At 49.3% G+C, this 26176-nt stretch overlaps 1 protein-coding gene across 2 annotated transcripts in view; it reads right to left on the minus strand.

Annotated features, from left to right (window-relative positions):
* sptbn2 (spectrin, beta, non-erythrocytic 2) overlaps positions 1–19252 on the minus strand; it is a 249750-nt gene extending 230498 nt beyond the window's left edge. For both annotated transcript variants that reach the window (XM_078200926.1, XM_078200925.1), the window contains exon 1: positions 19093–19252. In XM_078200926.1, the coding sequence (XP_078057052.1) occupies positions 19093–19252 (160 nt within the window). The remainder of the gene's footprint in view (positions 1–19092) is intronic.
* Between the last annotated feature and the right edge of the window lie 6924 nt (positions 19253–26176).

Genomic DNA, 26176 nt, shown 5'->3' on the forward strand with positions numbered 1-26176 from the left:
GTGGCGACTCGGGGATTAAGATCAACTTAACGCAAGGTAGGTCCATTCAAAAGTCTGACGGCAGCAGGGAAGAAGCTGTTCTTGAGCCGGTTGGTACGTGACCTCAGACTTTTGTATCTTTTTCCAGAGGGAAGAAGGTGGAAGAGAGAATGTCCGGGGTGCGTGGGGGCTTAATTACGCTGGCTGCTTTCCCGAGGCAGCGGGAAGCGTAGACAGAGTCAATGGATGGGAGGCTGGTTTGCGTGATGGGACTGGGCTACATTCACGACCTTATGTAGTTTCTTGCGGTCTTGGGCAGAGCAGGAGCCATACCAAGCTGTGATACAACCAGAAAGAATGCTTTCTATGGTGCATCTGTAAAAGTTGCTGAGAGCCGTAGCGGACATGCCAAATTTCCTTAGTCTTCTGAGAAAGTAGAGGTGTTGGTGGGGCTTTCTTAACTATAGTGTCAGCATGGGGGGGACCAGGACAGGTTGTCGGTGATCTGGACATCTAAACACTTTAAGCTCTCAACCTTTCTACTTTGTCCCTGTTGATGTAGACAGGGGCATGTTCTCCTTTACGCTTCCTGAAGTCGATGACTATCTCCTTCGTTTTGTTGACATTGAGGGAAAGATTATTGTTGCCGCACCAGTTCACCAGATTCTCTATCTCATTCCTGTACTCTGTCTCATCATTGTTTGAGATCCGACCCACTACGGTGGCGTCGTCAGCAAACTTGAAAATCGAATTGGAGGGGAATTTGGCCACACAGTCAGAGGTGTATAAGGAGTATAGTTGGGGGGCTGAGAACACAGCCTTGTGGGGCACCGGCACCTGACATGCCACATTTCCTTCGTCTTCTGAGAACGTAGAGGCATTGGTGGGCTTTCTTAACGATGGTGCCGGCCTTCGCAAACGGGGCAGCGGCAGAGGTGGGGTAACCACAAAGCACCTGATTTAAAACAAGGCATTCAGGATTCAGGGTGGCCAATAAGCAAAATCTGGTGGTTTGAAAAGTCAACAGAAAAGGGCAGAGTCTGGGCTTGAAGGAACAATTGCGCATGGGTGTGAGTGACGCACAGTTTCACTTTCATAGATGGGTAAGCAGGCCCACGTAATACCCGTTGACAATGGGTTTTAATACCACGCCACATCCAGTCTTGTACTCAAGAAACTCAGACGACCGTCATGGGGAGCACGGGCATTTTAAATTTGTCAGATCCCATGAGGGCAAGGCAGCCTCATGCTGGGGTGGCACGGTTGGCACAGCGGGGGTTAGCACTGCTGCTTCACAGCGCCAGGGACCCGGGTTCGATTCCCGGCTTGGGTCACTGTCTATGTGGAGTTTGTACGTTCTCCCCGTGTCTGCGTGGGTTTCCTCCGGGTGCTCCGGTTTCCTCCCACAGTCTGAAGGACGTGGTAGTTAGGATGCAGTGGCCTTGCTAAATTCTCCCTCAGTGTAACCCGAACAGGCGCCGGAGTGTGGCGACTAGGGGATTTTCACAGTAACTTCATTGCAGTGTTAATGTAAGCCTACTTGTGACACTATTCAATAAACAAACAAACTTTACAGCAGGGTATTTCACAATCTCCAGTGTACCCACCATCCTACTTCCTAATCTCCGTTCTGTCACCTGGGCAGGGCAGAGTTCATATCTCATAGAATCCCTACAGTACAGATGGAGGCCATTCAGCCCATCCAATTTGCTCCGACCACAATCCCACCCAGGCCCTATCCCCATAACCTCATGCATTTACCCTAGCTAGTCCCCCTGACAGTAAGGGGCAATTTAACATGGCCAATCCACCTAACCCGCACATCTTTGGACACTAAGGGGCAATTTAGCACGGCCAATCCACCTAACCCACACATCTTTGGACACTAAGGGGCAATTTAGCATGGCCAATCCACCTAACCCGCACATCATTGGACACTAAGGGGCAATTTAGCATGGCCAATCCACCTAACCCACACATCTTTGGACACCAAGGGACAATTTTAGCATGGCCAATCCACCTAACCCGCACATCTTTGGACACTAAGGGGCAATTTAGCACGGCCAATCCACCTAACCCATACATCTTTGGACACTAAGGGGCAATTTATCGTGGCTAATCCACGTAACCTGCACATCTTTGGAGTGTGGGAGGAAACCGGAGCACCCGGAGGAAACCCACGCAGACAGGGGGGAGGGGGGAGAAGGTGCAAACTCCGCACAGACAGTGAGCCAAAACCGGGAACCGAACCCGGGTCCCTGGTGCCGTGAGGCAGCAGTGCTAAACCCACTGTGCCACCGTGCCGCCCCTTGTTGCTCCGGGGAAGTCCCGTGCATCTTTGTGTTAGCAGCCAAACAATAAAACAGACTTGAAACGAGTGGGAATGAGAATCTGGCTACAAGTTACGTGAAACAAATGGCAGGAAAAGCGGGTCTATAATATTTAAAATTTGAGATTCGATCACTGCATCAATCACAGCAAACGGAGATAGCTAGCGAGGCCTGTTCGGCAGACGACAGACCATCTCCTGCAGCTCTCTGAGGGGGGAAATTAGCAAGCGATTAACACAGCAGTGAGTGTCTGCTCGCTCACTGCCCCTGCAGGGAAAGCAGCAAGTCATCTTGTGAGTTGTCAATTAGAAGGTTGTTCTGGTGGATTCTAACAACCTATCAGCCAACCAATGTCTTTCTCTCTCTCTCCCTGTCTACAGTAAGCCAGCCCTTCTCCCTCTCCTCCTACAGCTGATGTGATGATGTGCTTAATAAAGAAAAGTACACTTATTTTTTTATTCATTTGTGGGACATGGGCGTCACTGGCTGGGCCAGCATTTATTGCCCATCCCTAGTTGCCCCTTGGAGGGCAGTTAAGAGTCAACCACATTGCTGTGGCTCTGGAGTCACATGTAGGCCAGACCGGGGTAAGGACGGCAGATTTCCTTCCCTAAAGGGAACCAGATGGGTTTTTCCGACAATGGGTCATCAGTAGATTCTTAATTCCAGATATTTTTTTATCAAATTTAAATTCCACCATCTGCCGTGGGCGGGATTCGAACCCGGGTCCCCCAGAACATTCGCTGAGTTTCTGGATTAATTGGTGATAATACCACTGGGCCATTGCCGCCCCCCAGTAGGCCATTCGGCCCATCGAGTCTGCTCCGCCATTCAATCATGGCTGGTAAGTTTCTCAACGTAGTAACGGTTTTAACAACACCAGGTTAAAGTCCAACAGGTTTATTTGGTAGCAAACGCCATTAGCTTTCGGAGCGCTGCTCCTTCGTCAGATGGAGTGGAAATCTGCTCTCAAACAGGGCATACAGAGACACAATATCAAGTTACAAGGTGTTGTTAAAACTGTTACTGTGTTTACCCCAGTCCAGCGCCGGCATCTCCACATCAAGTTTCTCAACCCCATTTTCCCCGTAACCTTTGGTCCTTTTACCAATCACGAACCCACCAATCTCAGTCTGAAACACACTCATTGACCCGGCCTCCTCTGTGGCAACAAATTCCACAGGCTCACCACTCTCTGGCTGAAGAAATTCCTCCTCATCTCGGTTCTCAAGGTTCGTCCCTTTACTCTGAGGCCCTGCCCTCGTACCCTAGTCTCTCCCACTGATGGAAACATCTTCCTCACATCCACTCTATCCAGGATGGGTGGGATTGTCCCCAAAAAAATTCCCAAGTGTCGAATTCGCGTAAAAACTGGAGGAGCACCCACGCCTTTTGGCTAAGATGCAAAATGAGATCAAGCACTGGAGAGGGTGCAATGCCTGCTCCTATCAGCTTGGATCATTGTAGATCAAGCCCAGGACAGGAAATGGGTGGCCTGTCTTCTCAGCTGGATCTGGGATATCTCGCTGGTAGAGACTTTGATTGGATATAACTAAAAGCAAAACTGGAGTAAACCCTGCTGTTTTCCTGTTTCAGAATGAATCTCCCGCACTCTGTGCACTGCAGAGTGCCCGAGCGTGAATTAGTCCAGAAAGCTGCATTGGGGTGGGAGGCGAGGTGGGGGGGGAGGGGGAGGAGAGAGCGTGGGGGGTGCTATTCCCGCTGGAGAGTACGGCAGTACAGCGCTGAGCGGGCCATTGCGCATGCGTTCGAGATTGGCACATGCACAATGGCCCCACAGTGCCAGCCTCCCGATCTCTGGCCAGCCCCGCAAACCCGCACACTGGTATACAGACAACACCAACGTCCCAATCGCTGGCCCCCCCGGACACCCACCCCAACCCCCCGGGTAGGCTGACTCCCCCTCCCCACCCGAATGGCCAGCCCTAATCGCTGGGCCTCCCTCCCTCTGCCACTGCTGAATACAGAGTGGCAGCGGGATCCCCCCTCCCCCACCCCCCCGCCACCCCCACCAATCTCCCCCCACATGAGGCCCCACCCACTTGGGCCACACCCCCTTAGGCCACACGCCCCCATTAGGCCCCACCCACTTGGCACTGCCCAATGCCCGGTGGGCAGTGCCAAGGTTCCCCCTTGGGCATTGCCACTTTGCCCCTTGGGGACTGTCAAACTGTCATGCCCAAGGGGACTTCCCCCTCCCCCCCCCCCCCCCCCCTCAACCCTTACCCCCGATCCTCTGGGTGGCTTCCATGGCCACCACCGCCCCCCCCCCCCCCCCCCCCCCCCCACACTTCACTCCAGCAGGGTCGGGCAGCCAGCTCCCCGTTAGTGGGGGAGCTATTGTGAACCCCGCTGGAGTGCAACATTCCTGGCACGGGGGGGGGGGGGGCGGGGGGACGCTAATGGACTCGGGAGACTTCAGTCCCAGGCCCGCTAATTGTGTGGAGTTTGCACATTCTCCTCGTGTCTGCGTGGGTTTCCTCCGGGTGCTCCGGTTTCCTCCCACAGTCCAAAGATATGCGGGTTAGGTTAATTGGCCACACTAAAAATTGCCCTTAGTGTCCTGAGATGCGTAGGTTAGAGGGATTAGTGGGTAAATATGTAGGGATATAGGGGTAGGGCCTGGGTGGGATTGTGGTCGGTGCAGACTCGATGGGCCGAATGGCCTCTTTCTGTACTGTAGGGTTTCTTTCTTTCTAATTGTACGGTGATCCTCATTACCACAATTTGCACAGCTCCGCGCCGATTTCTGGAACTCGTGAAGTCCGTGGCGCCCAGCGGGGAGCCCGGTACACAGAGCCTCTGCTTGAGTGTCCCGGGAGAATCGCCCCTGACATGTTTATCTCTAGTTCCAGAAGGGCCTTCAAAGCGGTTTAATGTTGGCCTCTGGTGGGAATCGCGACCCGCCACAGGAGGCAGGAGCGGAAGATCCCACTGGCACGAATCCAATTTCTGCTGAGTTCTCACCCCACCGCCTAGCCACTGCAGGAGCATTCTCTCTTCACACATGCTGCCAGACCCGCTGAGTTTTTCCAGCACTTCACATTATTTGTTTCAGATCTCCAGCAAATTCAGTTGAAGGAAAAGAAAATCTAGCCGGACCACACGGACTGCAGGAAGCCAGCTGACCACTACATTCTCAAGGGCAAAGAGGGATGGACAATAGATGCTAAACTTGGCAGTCACGCTCTTGTCCTGTGACCAAGTCATAAAATCCCGACAGTGCAGAAGGAGGCCATTCGGCCCATCGAGACTGCACCGACCACAATCCCACCCAGGCCCTATCCCATAACCCCACGTATTTACCCTAGCTAGTCCCCCTGACTCTAAGGGGCAATTTAGCATGGCCAATCCACCTAACCTGCACATCTTTGGACACTAAGGGGCAATTTAGCATGGCCAATCCACCAAACCTGCACGTCTTTGGACACTAAGGGGCAATTTAGCATGGCCAATCTACCTAACCTACACATCTTTGGACACTAAGGGGCAATTTAGCATGGCCAATCTACCCAACCTACACATCTTTGGACACTAAGGGGCAATTTAACATGGCCAATCCACCTAACCCGTACATCTTTGGACACTAAGGGGCAATTTAGCATGGCCAATCCACCCAACCCGCATATCTTTGGACACTAAGGGACAATTTAGCATGGCCAATCCACCTAACCTACACATCTTTGGACACTAAGGGCCAATTTAGCATGGCCAATCAAACTAACCCGCACATCTTTGGACACTAAGGGGCAATTTAGCATGGCCAATCCACCTAACCTACACATCTTTGGACACTAAGGGGCAATTTAGCATGGCCAATCCACCCAACCCGCATATCTTTGGACACTAAGGGACAATTTAGCATGGCCAATCAAACTAACCTGCACATCTTTGGACACTAAGGGGCAATTTAGCATGGCCAATCCACCCAACCCGCATATCTTTGGACACTAAGGGGCAATTTAGCATGGCCAATCCACCCAACCCGCATATCATTGGACACGAAGGGGCAATTTAACATGGTCAATCAAACTAACCGGCACATCTTTGGACACTAAGCGGCAATTTAGCATGGCCAATCCACCTAACCTACACATCTTTAGGACACTAAGGGACAATTTAGCATGGCCAATCAACCTAACCTGCACATCTTTGGACACTAAGCGGCAATTTAGCACGGCCAATCCACCTAACCTGCACAGCTTAACACATCTTTTTACTGTATGAGGAAACCGGAGCACCCGGGAGAAACCCATGCAGACACGGGGGGGAGAACATGCAGACTCCGCACAGACAGTGACCCAAGGTCGGGAATCGAAGCTGGGGTCCCTGGCGCTGTGAGGTAGCTGTGCTAACCCACTGTGCCACCGCGCCGCCCCGAGCAATGGAATAAAATCAGGGCGAGAGAAATAAATTATTGTTCAGTAAATCATATGTTAGCACATGTGATAACACGACCGTGCAAATAATGATTCTGTTGTATGTGCAGGGCTTGAATTCAGTCTTTATTGAAATTCTTTTCTCAGTATCTTGTTTCAAATGTACTCTATTTTAAGGTGGCAACAAATGTCGCAGAGCTCAATATGAATTAATCCTACACTCCACCAAAATATATCAATTCACTAATGCTTAGGTATGGATTACTGGAAATGAAAAGATTAGTTTATACTGGTGGCGACAGCCAGAGTTTAGCCATGTTATTATTATCAGGGAATGCGATAATGTATAAAGTCAACAAAAGAATGAATGATCTCTTTGAGAAATAAGATCTCCTCTAAAATTGGTGGTCGTGTTCTGAGGAATGTGTTACAAAAGATAAGGGGCACAGTGGGTTAGCACTGCTGCCTCACAGCGCCAGGGACCCGGGTTCAATTCCCGGCTTGGGTCATTGTCTTTGTGGTCGATTCCAGGCATTGGGTCGCTGTCTGTGTGGAGTTTGCACGTTCTCCCCCCGTGTCTGCGTGAGTTTCCTCCGGGTGCTCCGGTTTCCTCTCACAGTCCAAAAGATGTGCTGATTAGGTCATAGAGTCATAGAGTTTCCTCCCACGCTCCAAAGTTGTGGGCGGCATGGTGGCACAGTGGGTTAGCACTGCTGCCTCACAGCGCCCGGGACCCGGGTTCGACTCCCGGCTTGGGTCACTGCCTGTGTGGAGTTTGCATGTTCTCTGTGCAGGTTTCCTCCGGGTGCTCCGGTTTCCTCCCACAGTCCGAAAGACGTTAGGGTGGTTAGGGTGCATTGGCCGTGCTAAATTCTCCCTCAGTGTAACCCGGACAGGGACCGGAGTGTGGCGACTAGGGGGCTTTTCACAGTAGCTTCATTGCAGTGTTAATGTAAGCCTACTTGTGACAATAATAAATAAACTTTAAACTTTTTTTCGTTGCATGGGCCATGCTAAATTCTCCCTCAGTGTAACCCGAACAGGCACTGGAGTTTTGTGACTAGGGGGCTTTTCACAGTAACTTCATTGCAGTGTTAATGTGAGCCTTACTTGCAACGAATGACTAAACTTAGAAGCAAGGTAGGATTCAGGCAAGGCAGATCATTCGCTGCGATTGTTAAAACCAGCCAACATTAGGATTCTGAACAGCTAATTCATAGAGGGAGGTTCTTTGTCTTAGAAATCCACCGGATAAGTTCCTCTGCTACGGACTGAAGGAAGGCAGTGTTCTCGTTACAAATGAGGTCTGATTCCGTCTAATGAGTTGATCTCAGTTGGGCGGGTTGTCAAGTTACTTCAATTGGGCCGCCTGTCATCAAAGCCATCACTGCAGAAACCACAATCGGATGGCTTTCAAACTTTGCAAACATTTTTCTGTCCTTTCCGGAAGTATATTTAATCTGTGTTGGCCCAGGTACTGTCGATGAACCAGGCACTTCGAGTCATAGAGGTTTACAGCATGGAAACAGGCCCTTTTTTAACAAAAAAAACCCCACTAAGCTAGTCCCAATTGCCCACGTTTGGCCCGTATCCCTCTGCACCCATCTTACCCAGGCAACCGTCTCAACGCTTTTTAAAGATAAAATTGTACCCACCTCTACTACTACCTCTGACAGCTTGTTCCAGACACTCACCACCCTCTGAGTGAAAAAATTGCCCCTCTGGACACTTTTGTATCTCTCCCCTCTCACCGTAAACCTACACCCTCTAGTTTTAGACTCCTCGACCTTTGGGAAAACATTTGACTATCTAGCTGATCTACGCCCCTCATTATTTTATAGATCTCTATAAGATCATCCCTAAGCCTCCTACGCTCCAGGGAAAAAAGTCCCAGTCTATCTGTCATGTCTATCTGAGGTCACGTACCAACCGACTCAAGAACAGCTTCTTCCCTGCTGCTGTCAGACTTTTGAATGGATCTACCTCGCATTAAGTTGATCTTTCTCTACACCCTAGCTATGACTGTAACACTACATTCTGCACTCTCTCCTTTCCTTCTCTATGAATCATAGAATCTCTACAGTGCAGGAGGAGGCCATTCGGCCCATCGAGTCTACACCAACCACAATCCCACCCAGGCCCTATTCCCGTAACCCCACACGTTTACCCTGCTAATCCCCCTGACACTAGGGTCAATTTAGCACGGCCAATGCACCCTAACCCGCACGTCTTTCGGACTGTGGGAGGAAACCAGAGCGCCCGGAGGAAACCCACGCAGGCGCAGGGAGAAGGTGCAAACTCCACGCAGGCAGTGACCCGAGGCCGGAATTGAACCCCGGGTCCCTGGCGCTGTGAGGCAGCAGGGTTAACCGCTGTGCCACCGTGCCGCCTATGAATGGTATGCTTTGTCTGTATGGCGCGCAAGAAACAATACTTTTCCCACCAAAAGAGAAAATGCTGGAAAATCTCAGCAGGTCTGGGCAGCATCTGTAAGGGGAGAAAAGAGCTGACGTTTCGAGTCCAGACGACCCCTTTCAACCAAGGCAGACCGAGGGGGCCAGTAACTGTAAAAAACCCCGGACTGCGTAACTGTGTTCAACTCTGTAAAAACAACAGCACACAGTGAAATGTGATGAATGTATGTCGTTTATGTTGAAGAACACTGAACTGTCATAAATGTAATGTCTTGGAACAGAGTAAAGTATTGTAAATATGGCTGTTTTTTGGTACTGTTTGTAATTATTGGAAATGCCGTTTCTGCAATGGTTTATTTCAGAGTATTTATGAATACGGCTGTTTCTGTAGGGTCGCGGTTATCACGTCCGCATAACACGCGAAAGGTAACTGGTTCGAACCCGGGTAGAAACATTCTTTAAGCTTTCTTATGTCTGGTGAGGGAAAATTGCATGATATCAGTTTGTTGCTCAACGTTATCCGAATCTCGATATTGCAGCCATATTATCTTGGGCGGACACGGGTGGCACAGCGGGTTAGCGCTGCTGCCTCACAGCGCCAGGGACCCGGGTTCGATTCCCGGCTTGGGTCACTGTCTGTGTGGAGTTTGCACGTTCTCCCCCCCGGTGTCTGCGTGGATTTCCTCCGGGTGCTCCGGTTTCCTCCCACACTCCAAAGATGTGGGGGTTAGGTGGATTGGCCATGCTAAATTACCAGCTGGGGTAAATATGTGGGGTTACGGGGATAGGGCCTGGGCGGGATTGTGGTGGGCGCAGACTCGATGGGCCGAATGGCCTCCTTCTGCACTGTAGGATTCTATGCAAGTATATTTTTTGAAATTAAAAAAAAGAATCTGTTCTTATCAATTTGAAATATCAGCCAAATATTAAGCGGATTTTTGGGACAGGGCGGGTGGGAAAGGGGCTTGCTCCCCACGCATCAGCCTGGTCTTGCAGGGTCATCTGGACTGGAAACGTCAGCTCTTTTCTCTCCTTACAGATGCTGCCCAGACCTGCTGAGATTTTCCAGCGGTTTCTCTTTTGGTTTCAGATTCCAGCACCTGGAGTAATTTGCTTTTAAACAATACTTTTCACTGCACACTAATACATGTGACAACAATAAATCGAATCAAATCAGTTGAGAAGGAGGGTCCATCCACACTTGAAACATTGGCCTTTCCTTTCTGAGGCTGAGGGACCTACTGTGCATCTCCAGCGAATCTCTGCTTTCGCATCAACAGCTCCATGGTGGTTACACTTTCCTCTGTGACTGGTAATAAGACACAGATGTTTCCTTTGAGAGTACGGAGTTCATAGTGACGAGGCGCTGTGGTTACTGGGAAGTGTCTGTTTTACATCGGTCACAGTGAAGCTGTGTTTCCACTTGCATGTCCCTCTCATTACCGTTCTCGATTCTTTTTCTTTGCGTAGACAAAACACACATTATCATTTCGTTATGCATTGAGTGTAGATAAGGCAGAGGAAAGGGAAAAGCACACTTTTGGCTTCAATCTAACGCAAAGGCTGTCAGACAAATGTTTCACTGCGTGGGTTTCCCTCCGGGCGCTCCGGTTTCCTCCCACAGTCCAAAGATGTGCGTGTCAGGTTGATTGGCCAAGGTTAAAAATTGCCCCTTAAGAGTTCTGAGATGCGGCGGTTAGAGGGATTAGCGGGTAAATATGTGGGGGTAGGGCCTGGGTGGGATTGTGGTCGGTGCAGACACGATGGGCCGAATGGCCTCCTTCTGCACTGTAGGATTCTATGATTTCTTTTTATAAACACACGTAAACTGAATGCCCCTCAGAAGGGGGATTTGGGTGGCACGGTGGCACAGTGGTTAGCACTGCTGCCTCACAGCGCCAGGGACCCGGGTTCGATTCCTGGCTTGGGTCACTGTCTGTGCGGAGTTTGCGCCTTCTCTCCCTGTGTCTGCGTGGGTTCCCTCCGGGTGCTCCGGTTTCCTCCCACAGTCCGAAAGACGTGCTGGTTAGGGTGCATTGGCCATGTTGATTTGATTCATTGTTGTCACATGTATTAACATACAGTGAAAAGCATCGTTTCTTGCGCGCTATACAGACAAAACATACCGTTCATAGAGAAGAAAAGGAGAGAGTGCAGAATCTAGTGTTACAGTCATAGCTAGGGTGTAGAGAAAGATCAACTTAATGCAAGTTAAGTCCATTCAAAAGTCTGACAGCAGCAGGGAAGAAGCTGTTCTTGAGTCGGTTGGTACGTGACCTCAGACTTTTGTATCTTTTTCCTGATGGAAGAAGGTGGAAGAGAGAATGTCCGGGGTGCGTGGGGTCCTGAATTATGTTGGCTGCTTTGCCGAGGCAGCGGGAAGTGTAGACGGAGTCAATGGATGGGAGGCTGGGTTTGTGTGATGGTTTGGGCTACATTCACAAACTTTTGTAGTTCCTTGCGGTCTTGGGCAGAGCAGGAGCCCATACCAAGATGTGATACAACCAGAAAGAATGCGTTCCATGGTCCAAAGATGTGTGGGTTAGGTTGATTGGCCATGCTAAAATTGCCCCTTAGTGTCCTGAGATGCGTAGGTTAGAGGGATTAGCGGGTAAAATGTGTAGGGATATGGGGGTAGGGCCTGGGTGGGATTGTGGTCGGTGCAGACCCGATGGGCCAGATGGCCTCTTTCTGCACTGTAGGGTTTCTATGATTCTGTGATCTGTAAAGATTGTAAAAGTTGCTCCTTAGTGTCCAAAGATGTGCAGGTTAGGTGGATTGGCCATGCTAAATTGCCCCTTAGTGTCCAAAGATGTGCGGGCTAGGTGGATTGGCTATGCTAAATTGTCCCTTAGTGTCCAAAGATTGCGGGCTAGGTGGATTGGCCATGCTAAATTGCCCCTTAGTGTCCAAAGATATGCAGGTTAGGTGCATTGGCCATGCTAAATTGCCCCTCAGTGTCCAAAGATGTGCGGGTTAGGTGGATTGGCCATGCTAAATTGTCCCTTGGTGTCCAAAGATGTGCAGGTTAGGTGGATTGGTCATGCTAAATTGTCCCTTTGTGTCCAAAGATGGTCAGGTTAGGTGGATTGGCCATGCTAAATTGCCCTTTAGTGTCCAAAGATGTGCGGGTTAGGTGGATTGGCCATGCTAAATTGCCCTTTAGTGTCCAAAGATGTGCGGGTTAGGTGGATTGGCCGTGCTAAATTGCCCCTTCGTGTCCAAAGATGTGCGGGTTAGGTGGATTGGCCATGCTAAATTGCCCCATCGTGTCAGGGGGACTAGCTAGGGTAAATGCATGGGGTTACGGGGATAGGACCTGGGTGGAATAGTGATCGGTGCAGACTTGATGGGCCAAATGGCCTCCTTCTGCACTGTAGGGATTCTATGGATTCTGAGGAAAAATCTTCACAAAGGAGCTTATTTCGCAAAGGATATCAAAGGGAGTCGGCATGAAAAAGAAAATCAAACCTCAAAGTAAGTGCTGCAAGAACTAAGATATAGTTCTATTTCTATTACTAAGAAATTAAGAAACAGAATCAGGTGTCCATTACACGGGGGGGGGGGCACAGGTTCAAGGTGAGAGGGGGAAGGTTTAAGGGAGACGTGCGGGGGGAAGTTTCTCACGCAGAGAGTGGTGGGTGCCTGGATCGCGCTGCCAGAGGAGGTGGTGGAAGGAGGCACATTGGCAACATTTAAGAGGCTTCTGGATGGGTCCATGAATAGGGAGGGAATAGAGGGATAGGAACCAAGTAAGGGCAGAAGGGTTTTTTTCTTTAGTTTAGTTACGGCATCATGATCAACACGGGCTTGGAGGGGCCGAAGGGCCTGTTCCTGCGCTGTACTTTTCTTTGTTCTATTTGTAAATGTTTGCCTGTGACGAAACCTCCGTTTGTAATGACTCCAATGAGGCCATTGAGGTTGGCCGGTTGGAGTATGAACTCCCTGATTAAGGATCCCCTAAGTTAATTTGATTTTGTTTATTTGGTTGGGGAAAAAGAAAGAGTTCCCTGATTAAGGAGTTAATTGACGGGGCAGTCAGGGAGCCTTTGCCTTGCACTTAAGTGGGAGTGTCAGTTCCTCTGACACCCCCAGAGGTAGACTGCTGACTGCTCGCACTCTGTGTACTGCTGTTGGAATTGTAAATAAAGGAATTTTGGTGAAGGGAAATCTACCTCCAAAAACAAATGACAGAATCTCTCTCTCTCCCTCAAAAGCGCTGTGCCAGGATTTACAGAGTAACCATCCTGAGAACAACAAACTACAGCAAATCAAGATCTTTTAGAGAGAAAAATGCACTCAAAGTTGAGAGGTATTGTACACTGCCACTCAATAAATGCTCCCAAAGTGATTTGGGAGGTACACTGTTCATAAAACCAACTGACTAATTAATTGCCATGTTCATAAGATGTCGGAGCAGAATTAGGCCATTCTGCCCATCGAGTCCACTCCGCCATTCGATCATGGCTGACATGCTCCTCATCCCCATTTTCCTGCCTTCTCCCTGTAACCCTTCAACCCCCATTCCCAATTAAAAATCTGTCTAACTCCTCCTTAAATTTACTCACTGTCCCAGCATCCACCAGGGCAGCGTATTCCATAGATTCACAAACCCTTTGGGAGAAGTAGTTTCTCCTCCAACTCTGTTTTAAATTTGCTCCCCCTTATCCGAAGACTATGACCTCTCGTCCTAGAATGTCCCACAAGAGGAACCATCCGCTCCACGTCTACTTTATCCAGACCTTTTTATCACCTCAATTTGATCTCCCCTCATTCTTCTAAATCCCAGAGAGTGTCGGCCTAAACTGTTCAATCTCTCTTCACACGACAAACCCCTCATCTCTGGAATCAATCTAGTGAACCTCCTCTGAACGGCCTCCAATGCCACTACATCTTCCCTCAAGTAAGGGGACCAGAACTGTGCGCAATGTGATCAGTCATGAGAGACATTTGACCCTCAAACAAACGCAGGAGTCTCTTGAGTAGCCCAGTGAGTGGTGAGCACTTGATACATACAGACCAGGCAAAGCTCAGGTTTTAACATCAGTTGCCAAGGTTTAGTAGATAGGGCATGACTGTGGATTGAGCATCCAAGAGTCAGGTACAAACGCAAACCTGGCATCTAACTGTTTAGCAGAGAGATGTATTGGAAGAAAGGAGAGAAACCAATCGAAGAAACAGCAGTGCATTCCAGCAGAGAATAAAGAACAAAGAAAATTATAGCACAGGAACAGGCCCTTCGGCCCCTCCAAGCCTGCACCGACCATGCTGCCCGACTGAACTAAAACCCCCTACCCTTCCGGGGACCGTATCCCTCTATTCCCATCCTATTCATGTATTTGTCAAGACGCCCCTTAAAAGACACTATCGTATCCACTTCCACTACCTCCCCCGGCAACGAGTTCCAGGCACCCACCACCCTCTGTGTAAAAAATCTGCCTCGTACATCTCCTTTAAACCTTGCCCCCCCGCACCTTAAACCTGTGCCCCCCTAGTAATTGACTCTTCCACCCTGGGAAAAAGCTTCTGACTATCCACTCTGTCCGTGCCCCTCAAGTGAAGGTGCTAAATTGGGGGAAGGCTAATTACAACAATATTAGGCAGGAACCGAAGAATGCAGATTGGGGGCAGATGTTTGGGGGGAAATCAACATCTGGCATGTGGGAGGCTTTCAAGTGTAAGTTGATCGGGATTCAGGATCGGCACATTCCTGTAAGGATGAAGGATAAGTTTGGCAAGTTTTGGGAACCTTGGATAACGAGAGATATTGTGAGCCGAGTCAGAGAGAAAAAGGAAGCACTTGTCAAAGCCAGGAGGCTGGGAACACACGAAGCAAGTGTGGAATACAAGGAAAGTAGAAAGAAACTTTAGCAAGGATTAAGGTGGGCTAAAAGGGGGGGTCATGAAAAAGATGTCAGTAAGATCTAATTACCCATAGTAAGAAGTCTCACAACGCCAGGTTAAAGTCCGACAGGTTCATCTGGAATCACGAGCTTTCGGAGCGCTGCTCCTTCATCAGTGAGTCTGATGTAAGTCTCACTCACCTGATGAAGGGCATAGTAAGAAGTCTCACAACGCCAGGTTAAAGTCCAACAGGTTTATTTGGAATCACGAGCTTTCGGAGCGCTGCTCCTTCATCAGGTGAGTGGAGAGTTGGGTTTCACAAACACGGCAGATATAGACAGAGACACAATTGCAAGATAACGGTTGGAATGCGAGTCTTTACAGGTAATCAAGTCTTTACAGGTACAGACAGTGCGAGTGGAGAGAGGGATAATCACAGGTTAAAGAGGTGAGAATTGTCTCAAGCCAGGACAGTTAGTAGAATTTTGCAAGCTCAGGACAAATGGTGGGGCTTACATGTCGTGTGACATGAACCCAAGATCCTGGTTGGGGCCGTCCTCATGTGTGCGGAACTTGGCTATCAGTTTCTGCTCAGCGATTCTGCACTGTCGAGTGTCTCGAAGGCCGCCTTGGAGAACGCTTACCCGAAGATCGGAGGCTGAACGCCCTTGACTGCCGTGATTGTGAAACCCACCTCTCCACTCACCTGATGAAGGGGCAGCGCTCCGAAAGCTCGTGATTCCAAATAAACCTGTTGGACTTTAACCTGGTGTTGTGAGACTTCTTACTGTGCCCACCCCAGTGCAATGCCGGCAACTCCACCACATGATTATCCGAGGCATCCCATATGAGTAAAGTATTGGGTATCTTTGCAGATTCACACAGTGTTTCCCACAGAGCTCAGAGACCTCTTCTGGTCTCAGCCTCATGTTTCATGCACAGATATTTAATTCAACTTCGATGGGCCGGCCACGCATCCCTGATGGATAGTCACAACAATCAACATAGAAACATAGAAGATAGGAGCAGGAGGAGGCCATTCGGCCCTTCGAGCCTGCTCCCCCATTCATCACCATCATGGCTGATCGTCCAACTCAATAGCCTAATCCTGCTTTCTCCCCATAACCTTTGGTCCCATTCGCCCCAAGTGCTATATCCAGCCGCCTCTGGAATACATTCAATGTTTTGGCATCAACTACTTCCTGTGGGAATGAATTCCACAGCCTCACCGGGTGAAGAAATGTCTCCTCACCTCCGTCCTAAATGGTCCGCCCCGATTCCTCAGACTGTGACCCCCTGGTTCTGGACTCCCCCCACCATCGGGAACAGCCTCCCTGCATCTACCCTGTCTGGTCCTGTTAGAATTTTATGAGATCCCCCCCTCCGCATTGGTCTGAACTCCAGCGAAAACAATCCTAACCGAGTCAACCTCTCCTCGTACATCAGTCCCGCCATCTCCGGAATGGCATGCAGATCTTCCATGATGAACGGCCTCAGGGGAAAATAACTTCAAGGCAGCCAGTACAAAGGATGTAAAGGCGCCCTACTGAAAGAAGAGCCTTCAAAACCTCTGCGTTGTACACCACCTCACTTGGGAAACCCCTGCGATTGACCTGTCCAGGTGAGGGAAAGCACTGAGATTTGATCCAACCTGGTGTAAAAACCATCCATGACAAACTTACAACCTTCGCGTGTCCAGACGAAGGCCGAAGGTGCAGAAGTGGCCCCCAAGCACCAACCACGACAATACGAACGGTCAGTTCTGTGGGCGTCCAAGCCAGACTCTTCATTCAAGAGAGGAACCGCAGAGGACATGTACAGTTTGGACACACTTCAACAAGATGTCTACCGCAATGTTATTGGAACAAGTCCACGTTTTTTTAATATATATAATATCATGCTGGAACAATGTTAATATCGACAGCAATACCAACTTTGCTTGTCAGTAATTGGAAGTAAAAAAATAAAACAACAGAAAATCCAGGTGACGGTAGCACACAACAGAATTGTCACAATGCTTGACATTAATTGATTTTCAATCCCCTCTTCCATCCTGCATTTTGTCTCAGGTGTCCTCTGGTATACTGCCCGGGTGGGGGAGTCACTGAGCTCATAGTATCCCTACAGTGCAGAAGGAGGCCATTCAGCCCATCGAGTCTGCACTGACCACAATCCCACCCAGGCCCTATCCCCGTAACCCCACATATTTATCCTGCCAATTCCCATGACACTAAGGGGCAATTTAGCATGGCCAATCCATCTAACCTGCACACCTTTGGACACTGAGGGACAATTTAGCATGGCCAATCCACCTAACCTGCACATCTTTGGACACTGAGGGACAATTTAGCATGGCCAATCCACCTAACCTGCACATCTTTGGACACGAAGGGGCACTTTAGCATGGCCAATCCACCTAACCTACACATCTTTGGACACTAAGGGGCAATTTAGCATGGCCAATCCACCTAACCTGCACATCTTTGGACACGAAGGGGCACTTTAGCATGGCCAATCCACCTAACCTACACATCTTTGGACACTAAGGGGCAATTTAGCATGGCCAATCCACCTAACCTGCACATCTTTGGACACTGAGGGGCAATTTAGCATGGCCAATCCACTTAACCTGCACATCTTTGGACATTAAGGGGCAATTTAGCATGGCCAATCCACTTAACCTGCACATCTTTGGACTGTGAGAGGAAACCGGAGCACCCGGAAGAAACCCACGCAGACACGGGGGGAGAACGTGCAAACTCCACACAGTCACCCGAGGCCAGGAATCGAACCCGGGTCCCTGGCGCTGCGAGGCAGCAGTGCTAACCCACTGTGCCACCGTGCCACCGAGTTGGGTTGGACAGCTGGTAAATTTCCCCTTCGTGTCCAAAATGCGAAATTGCCCCTTAGTAATTGAAAGATGTGCAGGTTAGGGGGTTTGGACATGGTAAATTGCCCCTTAGTGTTAAATTGCCCCTTAGCGTCCAAAGATGTGCGGGTTAGGTGGATTGGCCATGCTAAATTGCCCCTTCGTGTCCAAAGATGTGCGGGTTAGGTGGATTGGCCAGTCTAAATTGATCCTAGTATCAGGGGGATCAGCAGGGTAAATATGTGAGGTTATGGGAATAGGGCCTGGGTGGGATTGTGGTTGGCACAGACTCCATGGGCCAAATGGCCTCCTTCTGCTCTGTAGGAATTCTGTGAGCTAACTGACTTCCCACCAAGGCAGTATACCAGAGGACACCTGATAGACGCGAACAGCGCGCGTTCAATTCCCGTACTGGCCAAGGTCCTTCTCAACCTTGCCCCTGAGGTGAGGTGACCCTCTGATCAAATCGCCACCAGTCAGCTCTCCCCTTCAAAGGCGAGAGAGGCCTACGGTCCTCTGGGACCGTGGCGAGTTTACCTTTTCCTCTCCAGGTGACCATTCTTAATAGACCCTATTTTAACAGGACTTGTTTCGAGTAGGTGCGCGGGTGCAGGGCAATAGGGAAATCCACACGGCCTCCTCGGCAAGAGGAGGCGATGTGAACACCCCGGGTCTCAATTAAATAGTTTGTCTCTGTTTCTAGCCGAGATAATGGGGTCCAACATTTGGCCCTGATGTTCGGGACCAAGGAGATGGATAACCAGGCCAGAACTTTCCATGTCGCGATTGAGTGACAATGAGTTCAGGGTGCACTGCAATGTCCCAGCACGGCCAAAGAGCACCCAACACTGTCTAGGTTCACCAGAGTTAAAGTCCAACCGGTATCGCGAGCTTTCGGAGCGCTGCTCCTTCATCAGGCGAGTGTGAGTTGCGATACTTCTTACTGCGCCCACCTCATTCCAACGCCGGCATCTCCGCATCAGAGGTCCGCCCAAGAAGGATGGCTACTTGGCAACAGACTGGAGAGGAAATGGCACGGTGACCCTCAGCGAAGAGCGACATTTTCAGGATAGGAAAGCGAGCCAAAAGGCCACCCCCCCGACACAGTAAAAACAAACATTGAATTCAATCCTACCTCCTTGGTTTCTAAGAAAGAGGAGATTTGTCCTTTTCCACTGAGGCCGCCATTCAGCAGGAGATTTTTTTTAATTTTCCTTTCCCGCCTGGGTCTTAGCCTATCAGTATTTTCTGCCTACCTGCTAAGGCCTTGATACGCGAGCGTTCGAAGAGTCGCGCGGAGCTGTTCTCGTTGTCCCATTCCTCCTCGTTGGCGTCCCACCGGTTGTTAATGTCATTGTATTGCTGCTGGATCTCAATGCTGTCGTAATCTGTGCCCGTCGACATGGTGCTACTCATTCTTCGGAATAACCTGATCACAACTGGAAAACAAGGAGGGATTTGTTTAAATCATAGAAATCATAGAAACCCTACAGTGCAGAAGGAGGCCATTCGGCCCATCGAGTCTGTACCGACCACAATCCCACCCAGGCCCTACCCCCACATATTTACCCGCTAATCCCACTAACCTACGCATCTCAGGACTCTAAGGGGCAATTTTTAACCTGGCCAATCAACCTAACCCGCACATCTTTGGACTGTGGGAGGAAACCGGAGCACCCGGAGGAAACCCACGCAGACACGAGGAGAATGTGCAAACTCCACACAGACAGTGACCCGAGCCGGGAATCGAACCCGGGACCCTGGAGCTGTGAAGCAGCACTGCTAACCACTGTGCTACCGTGCCGCCCTACCGTGCTACTAGTGTCACACACATCGTTTAGTAAGTGCATGGCCACTTGTAATTACAGTCAGAAAAAAAAAACCCCACCAAATTAGCGGTTCCGATGGCTTGCACAGTGAACGGAGTTTATAGCTTAAAACTTCTAAAGTTTATTTATTCATCTCACACATAGGCTTACATTAACACTGCAATGTTAAGGGCGGCACGGCGGCACAGTGGGTCAGCACTGCTGCCTCACAGGACCCGGGTTCGATTTCCGGCTTTGGGTCACCGTCTGTGCGGAGTCTGCACGTTCTCCCCCTCTGTGTCTGCGTGGGTTTCCTCCGGGTGCTCCGGTTTCCTCCCGCAGTCTGAAAGACGTGCTGGTTAGGGTGCATTGGCCCAAACAGGGCGCCGGGGTGTGGAGACGAGGGGAATTTCACAGTAACTTCATTGCGGCGTTAATTACTTGTGACTAATAAATAAACTTTTTTAAAAAGTGCATGGCCGCTCATACAGTCAGAAAAATATCACCAAATTAGTGGTTCCGATGGCTTGCACAGTTAACGGAGTTTATTTAAATTAAAGTTAATTTATTAGTGTCACACACATAGGCTTACATTAACACTGCAATGAAGTTACTGTGAAAATCCCCTAGTTGCCACACTCTGGCGCCTGTTCGGGTAATGTAATACAGTGTTAATGTAAGCCTACTTGTGACAAATAATAAATAAACTTTTCAACTTAAGGACACAGAAAACAGTCTGAGTACCCCAGGTGCTACCCAGGCTAAACCTAGGAACTGGCCAGAATTTTCTGACCATAACTATAGGGTTCGTGGTGGGAGATACAGGAAGGATATCAGAGGTAGGTTCTTTACGCAGAGAGTGGTTGGGGTGTGGAATGGACTGCCTGCAGTGATAGTGGAGTCAGACACTTTAGGAACATTTAAGCGGTTATTGGATAGGCACATGGAGCACACCAGGATGATAGGGAGTGGGATAGCTTGATCTTGGTTTCAGATAAAGCTCGGCACAACACCGTGGGCCGAAGGGCCTGTTCTGTGCTGTACTGTTCTATGTTCTATTCACATCCCATCAGAGCTGCAAACAAGGACGGGGAATTTGGCGCTCAGCCTAATCTCCCACACTCCAAAGATGTACAGGTTAGGTTGATTGGCCGTGCTAAATTGTCCCTTACTGTCAGAGGAGCGAGCAGGGTAAATATGGGGTTAGGGCCTGGGTGGGATTGTTGTCGGTGCAGGCTTGATGGGCCAAATGGCCTCCTTCTGTACTGTAGGAATGCTATGATTCTGGGTACATTGAGCCATGCTAAATTCTCCCTCAGTGAAACCCGAACAGGCACCGGAGTGTGGGCGACTAGGGGATTTTCACAGTAACTTCATTGCAGTGTTAATGTAAGCCTTACTTGTCACATTGATAAATAAAGTTCAGCAGCAGGAAACGTGCATGTCCTAAATTAGAATGAACACACACATCGTGGACCTGAAGATGTAATGTGCGCTACATTGAAGCTCGGACACCTCGACGAAAGATGGGGGGAAGAAAATTGAGTCATCACAATGTAAGTAGAATCCTGTGTTTTCCCACACTCTATTCTCTGTCCATCTCTTCACGCACACAGGGCGGGAGGGTGGGGCACAGTGGGTTAGCACTGCTGCCTCACAGCGCCAGGAACCCGGGTTCGAATCCTGGCCTGGGTCACTGTCTGTGTGGAGTCTGCATGTTCTCCCCTGCCGTGTCTGCATGGGTTTCCTCCGGGTGCTCCGGTTTCCTCCCACACTCCAAAGATGTGCGGTTTAGGTGGATTGGCCATGCTAAATTGACCCTAGTGCCAAAAGATGTGCGGGTTAGGTGGATTGGCTACACTAAATTGTCCCATAGTGTCCAAAGATGTGCGGGTTAGGGGGACTGGCCATGCTAAATTGCCCCTTGGTGTCCAAAGATGTGCAGGTTAGGGGGACTGGCCATGCTAAATTGCCCCTTGGTGTCCAAAGATGTGCAGGTTAGGGGGACTGGCCATGCTAAATTGCCCCTTGGTGTCCAAAGATGTGCAGGTTAGGGGGACTGGCCATGCTAAATTGCCCCTTGGTGTCCAAAGATGTGCAGGTTAGGGGGACTGGCCATGCTAAATTGCCCCTTGGTGTCCAAAGATGTGCAGGTTAGGGGGACTGGCCATGCTAAATTGCCCCTTGGTGTCCAAAGATGTGCAGGTTAGGGGGACTGGCCATGCTAAATTGCCCCTTGGTGTCCAAAGGTGTGCAGGTTAGGGGGACTGGCCATGCTAAATTGCCCCTTGGTGTCCAAAGATGTGCAGGTTAGGGGGATTGGCCGTGCTAAATTCTCCCTCAGTGTAACCCGAACAGGCGCCGGAGTGTGGCGACAAGGGGATTTTCACAGTAACTTCATTGCAGTGTTAATGTAAGCTTACTAGAAACACTAACAAATAAACTTTAAAAACATACAGTTTCGAGAGCAGGCTACTTAGAATCACAGAATCCTACAGTGCAGAAGAGGCCCTTTGGCCCATCGAGTCTGCACCAACGCATGAAATGCCCTGACCTGCCCACCTAATCCCACTTGCCAGCACTTGGCCCATGGCCTTGAATGTTATGATGTGCCAAATACTCATCCAGGTACTTTTTAAAGGATGTGAGGCATCCCGCCTCCACCACCCTCCCGGGCAGCGCATTCCAGCCCACCAACGCCTCTACTTTCTCAGAAGATTAAGGAAATTTGGCATGTCAGCTTACGACTCCCACCAACTTTTACAGATGCACCATAGAAAGCGTTCTTTCTGGTTGTATCACAGCTTGGTATGGGGCTCCTGCTCTGCCCAAGACCGCAAGGAACTACAAAAGGGTCGTGAATGTAGCCCAATCCATCACGCAAACCAGCCTCCCATCCATTGACTCCGTCTACACTTCCCGCTGCCTCGGGGAAAAGCAGCCAGCATAATTAAGGACCCCACGCACCCCCGGACATTCTCTCTTCCACCTTCTTCCGACGGGAAAAAGACACAAAGTTTCTGAGGTCACGCACCAACCGACTCAAGAACAGTTTCTTCTCTGCTGCCATCAGACTTTTGAATGGACTTACCTTGCATTAAGTTGATCTTTCTCTACACCCTCGCTGTGACTGTAACACTACATTCTGCACTCTCTCCTTTCCTTCTCTATGAACGGTATGCTTTCTGTATAGCACGCAAGAAACAATACTTTTCACTGTATACTAATACATATGACAATAATAAATCAAATCAAATCAGACCCTTACCACCCTCTGGGTAAAAAAGCTTTTCCTCAAACTTACTCTAGCTGGTCCCCCCGACACAAGGGGCAATTTAGCATGGCCAATCCACCTAACCGGCACATCTTTGGACACAAAGGGGCAATTTAGCATGGCCAATCCACCTAACCCACACATCTTTGGACACTAAGGATTAATTTAGCATGGCCAATCCACCTAACCCGCACATCTTTGGACACTAAAGGGCAATTTAGCATGGCCAATCCACCTAACCTGCACATCTTTGGACACTAAGGCGCAATTTAGCATGGCCAATCCACCTAACCCCCACATCTTTGGACACTAAAGGGCAATTTAGCATGGCCAATCCACCAAACCTGCACATCTTTGGACACTAAGGATTAATTTAGCATGGCCAATCCACTTAACCCGCACATCTTTGGACACTAAGGATTAATTTAGCATGGCCAATCCACCTAACCGGCACATCTTTGGACACAAAGGGGCAATTTAGCATGGCCAATCCACCTAACCCACACATCTTTGGACACTAAGGATTAATTTAGCATGGCCAATCCACCTAACCCGCACATCTTTGGACACTAAAGGGCAATTTAGCATGGCCAATCCACCTAACCTGCACATCTTTGGACACTAAGGCGCAATTTAGCATGGCCAATCCACCTAACCCCCACATCTTTGGACACTAAAGGGCAATTTAGCATGGCCAATCCACCAAACCTGCACATCTTTGGACACTAAGGATTAATTTAGCATGGCCAATCCACTTAACCCGCACATCTTTGGACACTAAGGATTAATTTAGCATGGACAATCCACCTAACCCGCACATCTTTGGACACTAAGGGGCAATTTAGCATGGCCAATCCACCTAACTGCACATCTTTGGACACTAAGGGGCAATTTAGCATGGCCAATCCACCTAACCCACACATCTTTGGACACTAAGGGTTAATTTAGCATGGCCAATCCACCTAACCCGTACATCTTTGGACACTAAGGGGCAATTTAGTCATGGCAAATCCACTAACCCGCACATCTTTGGAGTGTGGGAGGAAACTGGAGCACCCGGAGGAAACTCACGCAAGATAACTTGTACTTGCAAGATAACCTTGTAGATCTGATCCTTCGTAGCTGTAAACTGTAAACCTTGCTATTTTTAGCACAGAACAATAAAAGGCTAAATTAAGTGTGTGAAGATTCTCACCCTCTCACCTAAACTCCTTAGTAGCTGTACAAGAGGACACAGAGACCTGAAATGCTATCTGGAAAGTATCAGTTCTGCTTTTTGCAAAGCCATTTATCACTTTGATGTTGCTCGCTGCATTTCTGGAATATTCCAATTTTATTCCAGATTTCCAGAGAGATATTTAAAAAAAAAACATATATCCACCGGAATTCTCCCGTCCTGCCCGCGATGGAATCGGGGCGGGCAACGGGCGGGGAACAGAAAGTCCGTTGACCTTGGGTTGGGGCCGTAGAATCCCATCCATCAGCTATTACATAGAAACATAGACACTAGAAGCTGGAGGAGACCATTCGGCCCTTCGAGCCTGCTCCGCCATTCATTCTGATCATGGCTCATCATCAAATTCAATATCCTGATCCCCCCCCCACCTTTCCCCCCCCCATATCCCTCGATCCCTTTAGCCCCAAGAGCGATATCTAATTTCTTCTTGAAATCACACAACGTTTTGGCCTCAACTACTTTCTGTGGGAGTGAATTCCACCACTCTCTGGGTGAAGAAATTTCTCCTCACCTCAGTCCTAAAAGGTTTACCCCTTATCCTCAAACTATGACCCCCTAGTTCTGGACTCCCCCCACCATCGGGAACATTCTTTCTGAATCTACGCTGTCTAACCCTGTTAGAATTTTATAAGTTTCTATGAGATCCCCTCTCACTCTTCCAAACTCCAGTGAATATAATCCTAACCGACTTAGTCTCTCCTCATATGACAGACCTGCCATCCCAGGAATCAGCCTGGTAAACCTTCGCTGCGCTCCCTCTATAGCAAGGACATCCTTCCTCAGATAAGGACACCAAAACTGTACACAACACTCCAGGTGTGGCCTCACCAACGCCCTGTACAATTGCAGCAAAACATCCCTATTCCTGTACTCAAATCGTCTCGTTATGAAGGCCAACATATCATCTGCCTTCTTGATTGCCTGTTGTGTCTGTACATTTAGTTTAAAGTTGTAAAGTTTATTCATTAGTGTCACAAGTAGGCTTACATTAACACTGCAATGAAGTTACTGTGAAAATCCCAGAGTCGCCCACACTCCAGCACCTGTTCAGGTTACACTGAGGGAGAATTTAGCTTGACCAATCCATCTAACCAGCACGTCTTTCGGACTGTGGGAGGAAACCGGAGGAAACCCACACAGACACGGGGAGAACGTGCAAACTCCACACAGACGGTGACCCGAGCCGGGAATCGAACCCGGGTCCCTGGCGCCGTGAGGCAGCAGTGCTAACCACTGTGCCACCGTGCAGCCCATTAACTGACTTAGTCTCTCCTCATGTGACAGACCTGCCATCCCAGGAACCAGCCTGGTAAACCTTCGCTGCACTCCCTCTACAGCAAGGACATCCTTCCTCAGATAAGGAGACCAAAACTGCACACAACACTCCAGGTGTGGCCTCACCAACGCCCTGTACAATTGCAGCAAAACATCCCTATCCCGATACTCAAATCCTCTCGGTATGAAGGCCAACATACCATTCGCCTTCTTGACTGCCTGCTGTACCTGCGCGCTTACTTTCAGCGACTGATACACGAGGACACCAAGGTCTCGTTGAGTATCCTCCACTCTCAATTGACACCCATTCAAGTAATAATTCTATCTCTGATTTAGCAATTTTGTTTGCTAAACCGGGTCTTTACCACTGTCAACTCTGAGCCACTGAGTTCTTTACTGTGTTCACCCCAGTCCAACGCCGGCATCTCCACATCATAACTCTGAGCCACACAGAGCTGGAAGCAAGCAAAACATTATTCGAGCAGTGATTGCCATCGGTAATCAGAATTAGGGCCTGGTTATGGTGATCCCTAGTTTGTGAGGGAGAATTAGATCTGATAATCTACAGGCCACCCACTATGAATAGCTTCCTCTATAATTGAAGAGGAAACCTCCGCCTAAACCATTATTCAAAAGTCAAATGGTTGCAAAGCAAGTTGAGTAGCATCCTTTTGATTATTCAGCTATCTCTACTGAATGGTGTTTGCTTAAACAAAGGCTGCTACAGTTAGCAATGCGAATAAACT

This window comes from Mustelus asterias, chromosome 33 (genome assembly GCF_964213995.1).
Source record: "Mustelus asterias chromosome 33, sMusAst1.hap1.1, whole genome shotgun sequence".
Lineage (NCBI taxonomy): Eukaryota > Metazoa > Chordata > Chondrichthyes > Carcharhiniformes > Triakidae > Mustelus > Mustelus asterias.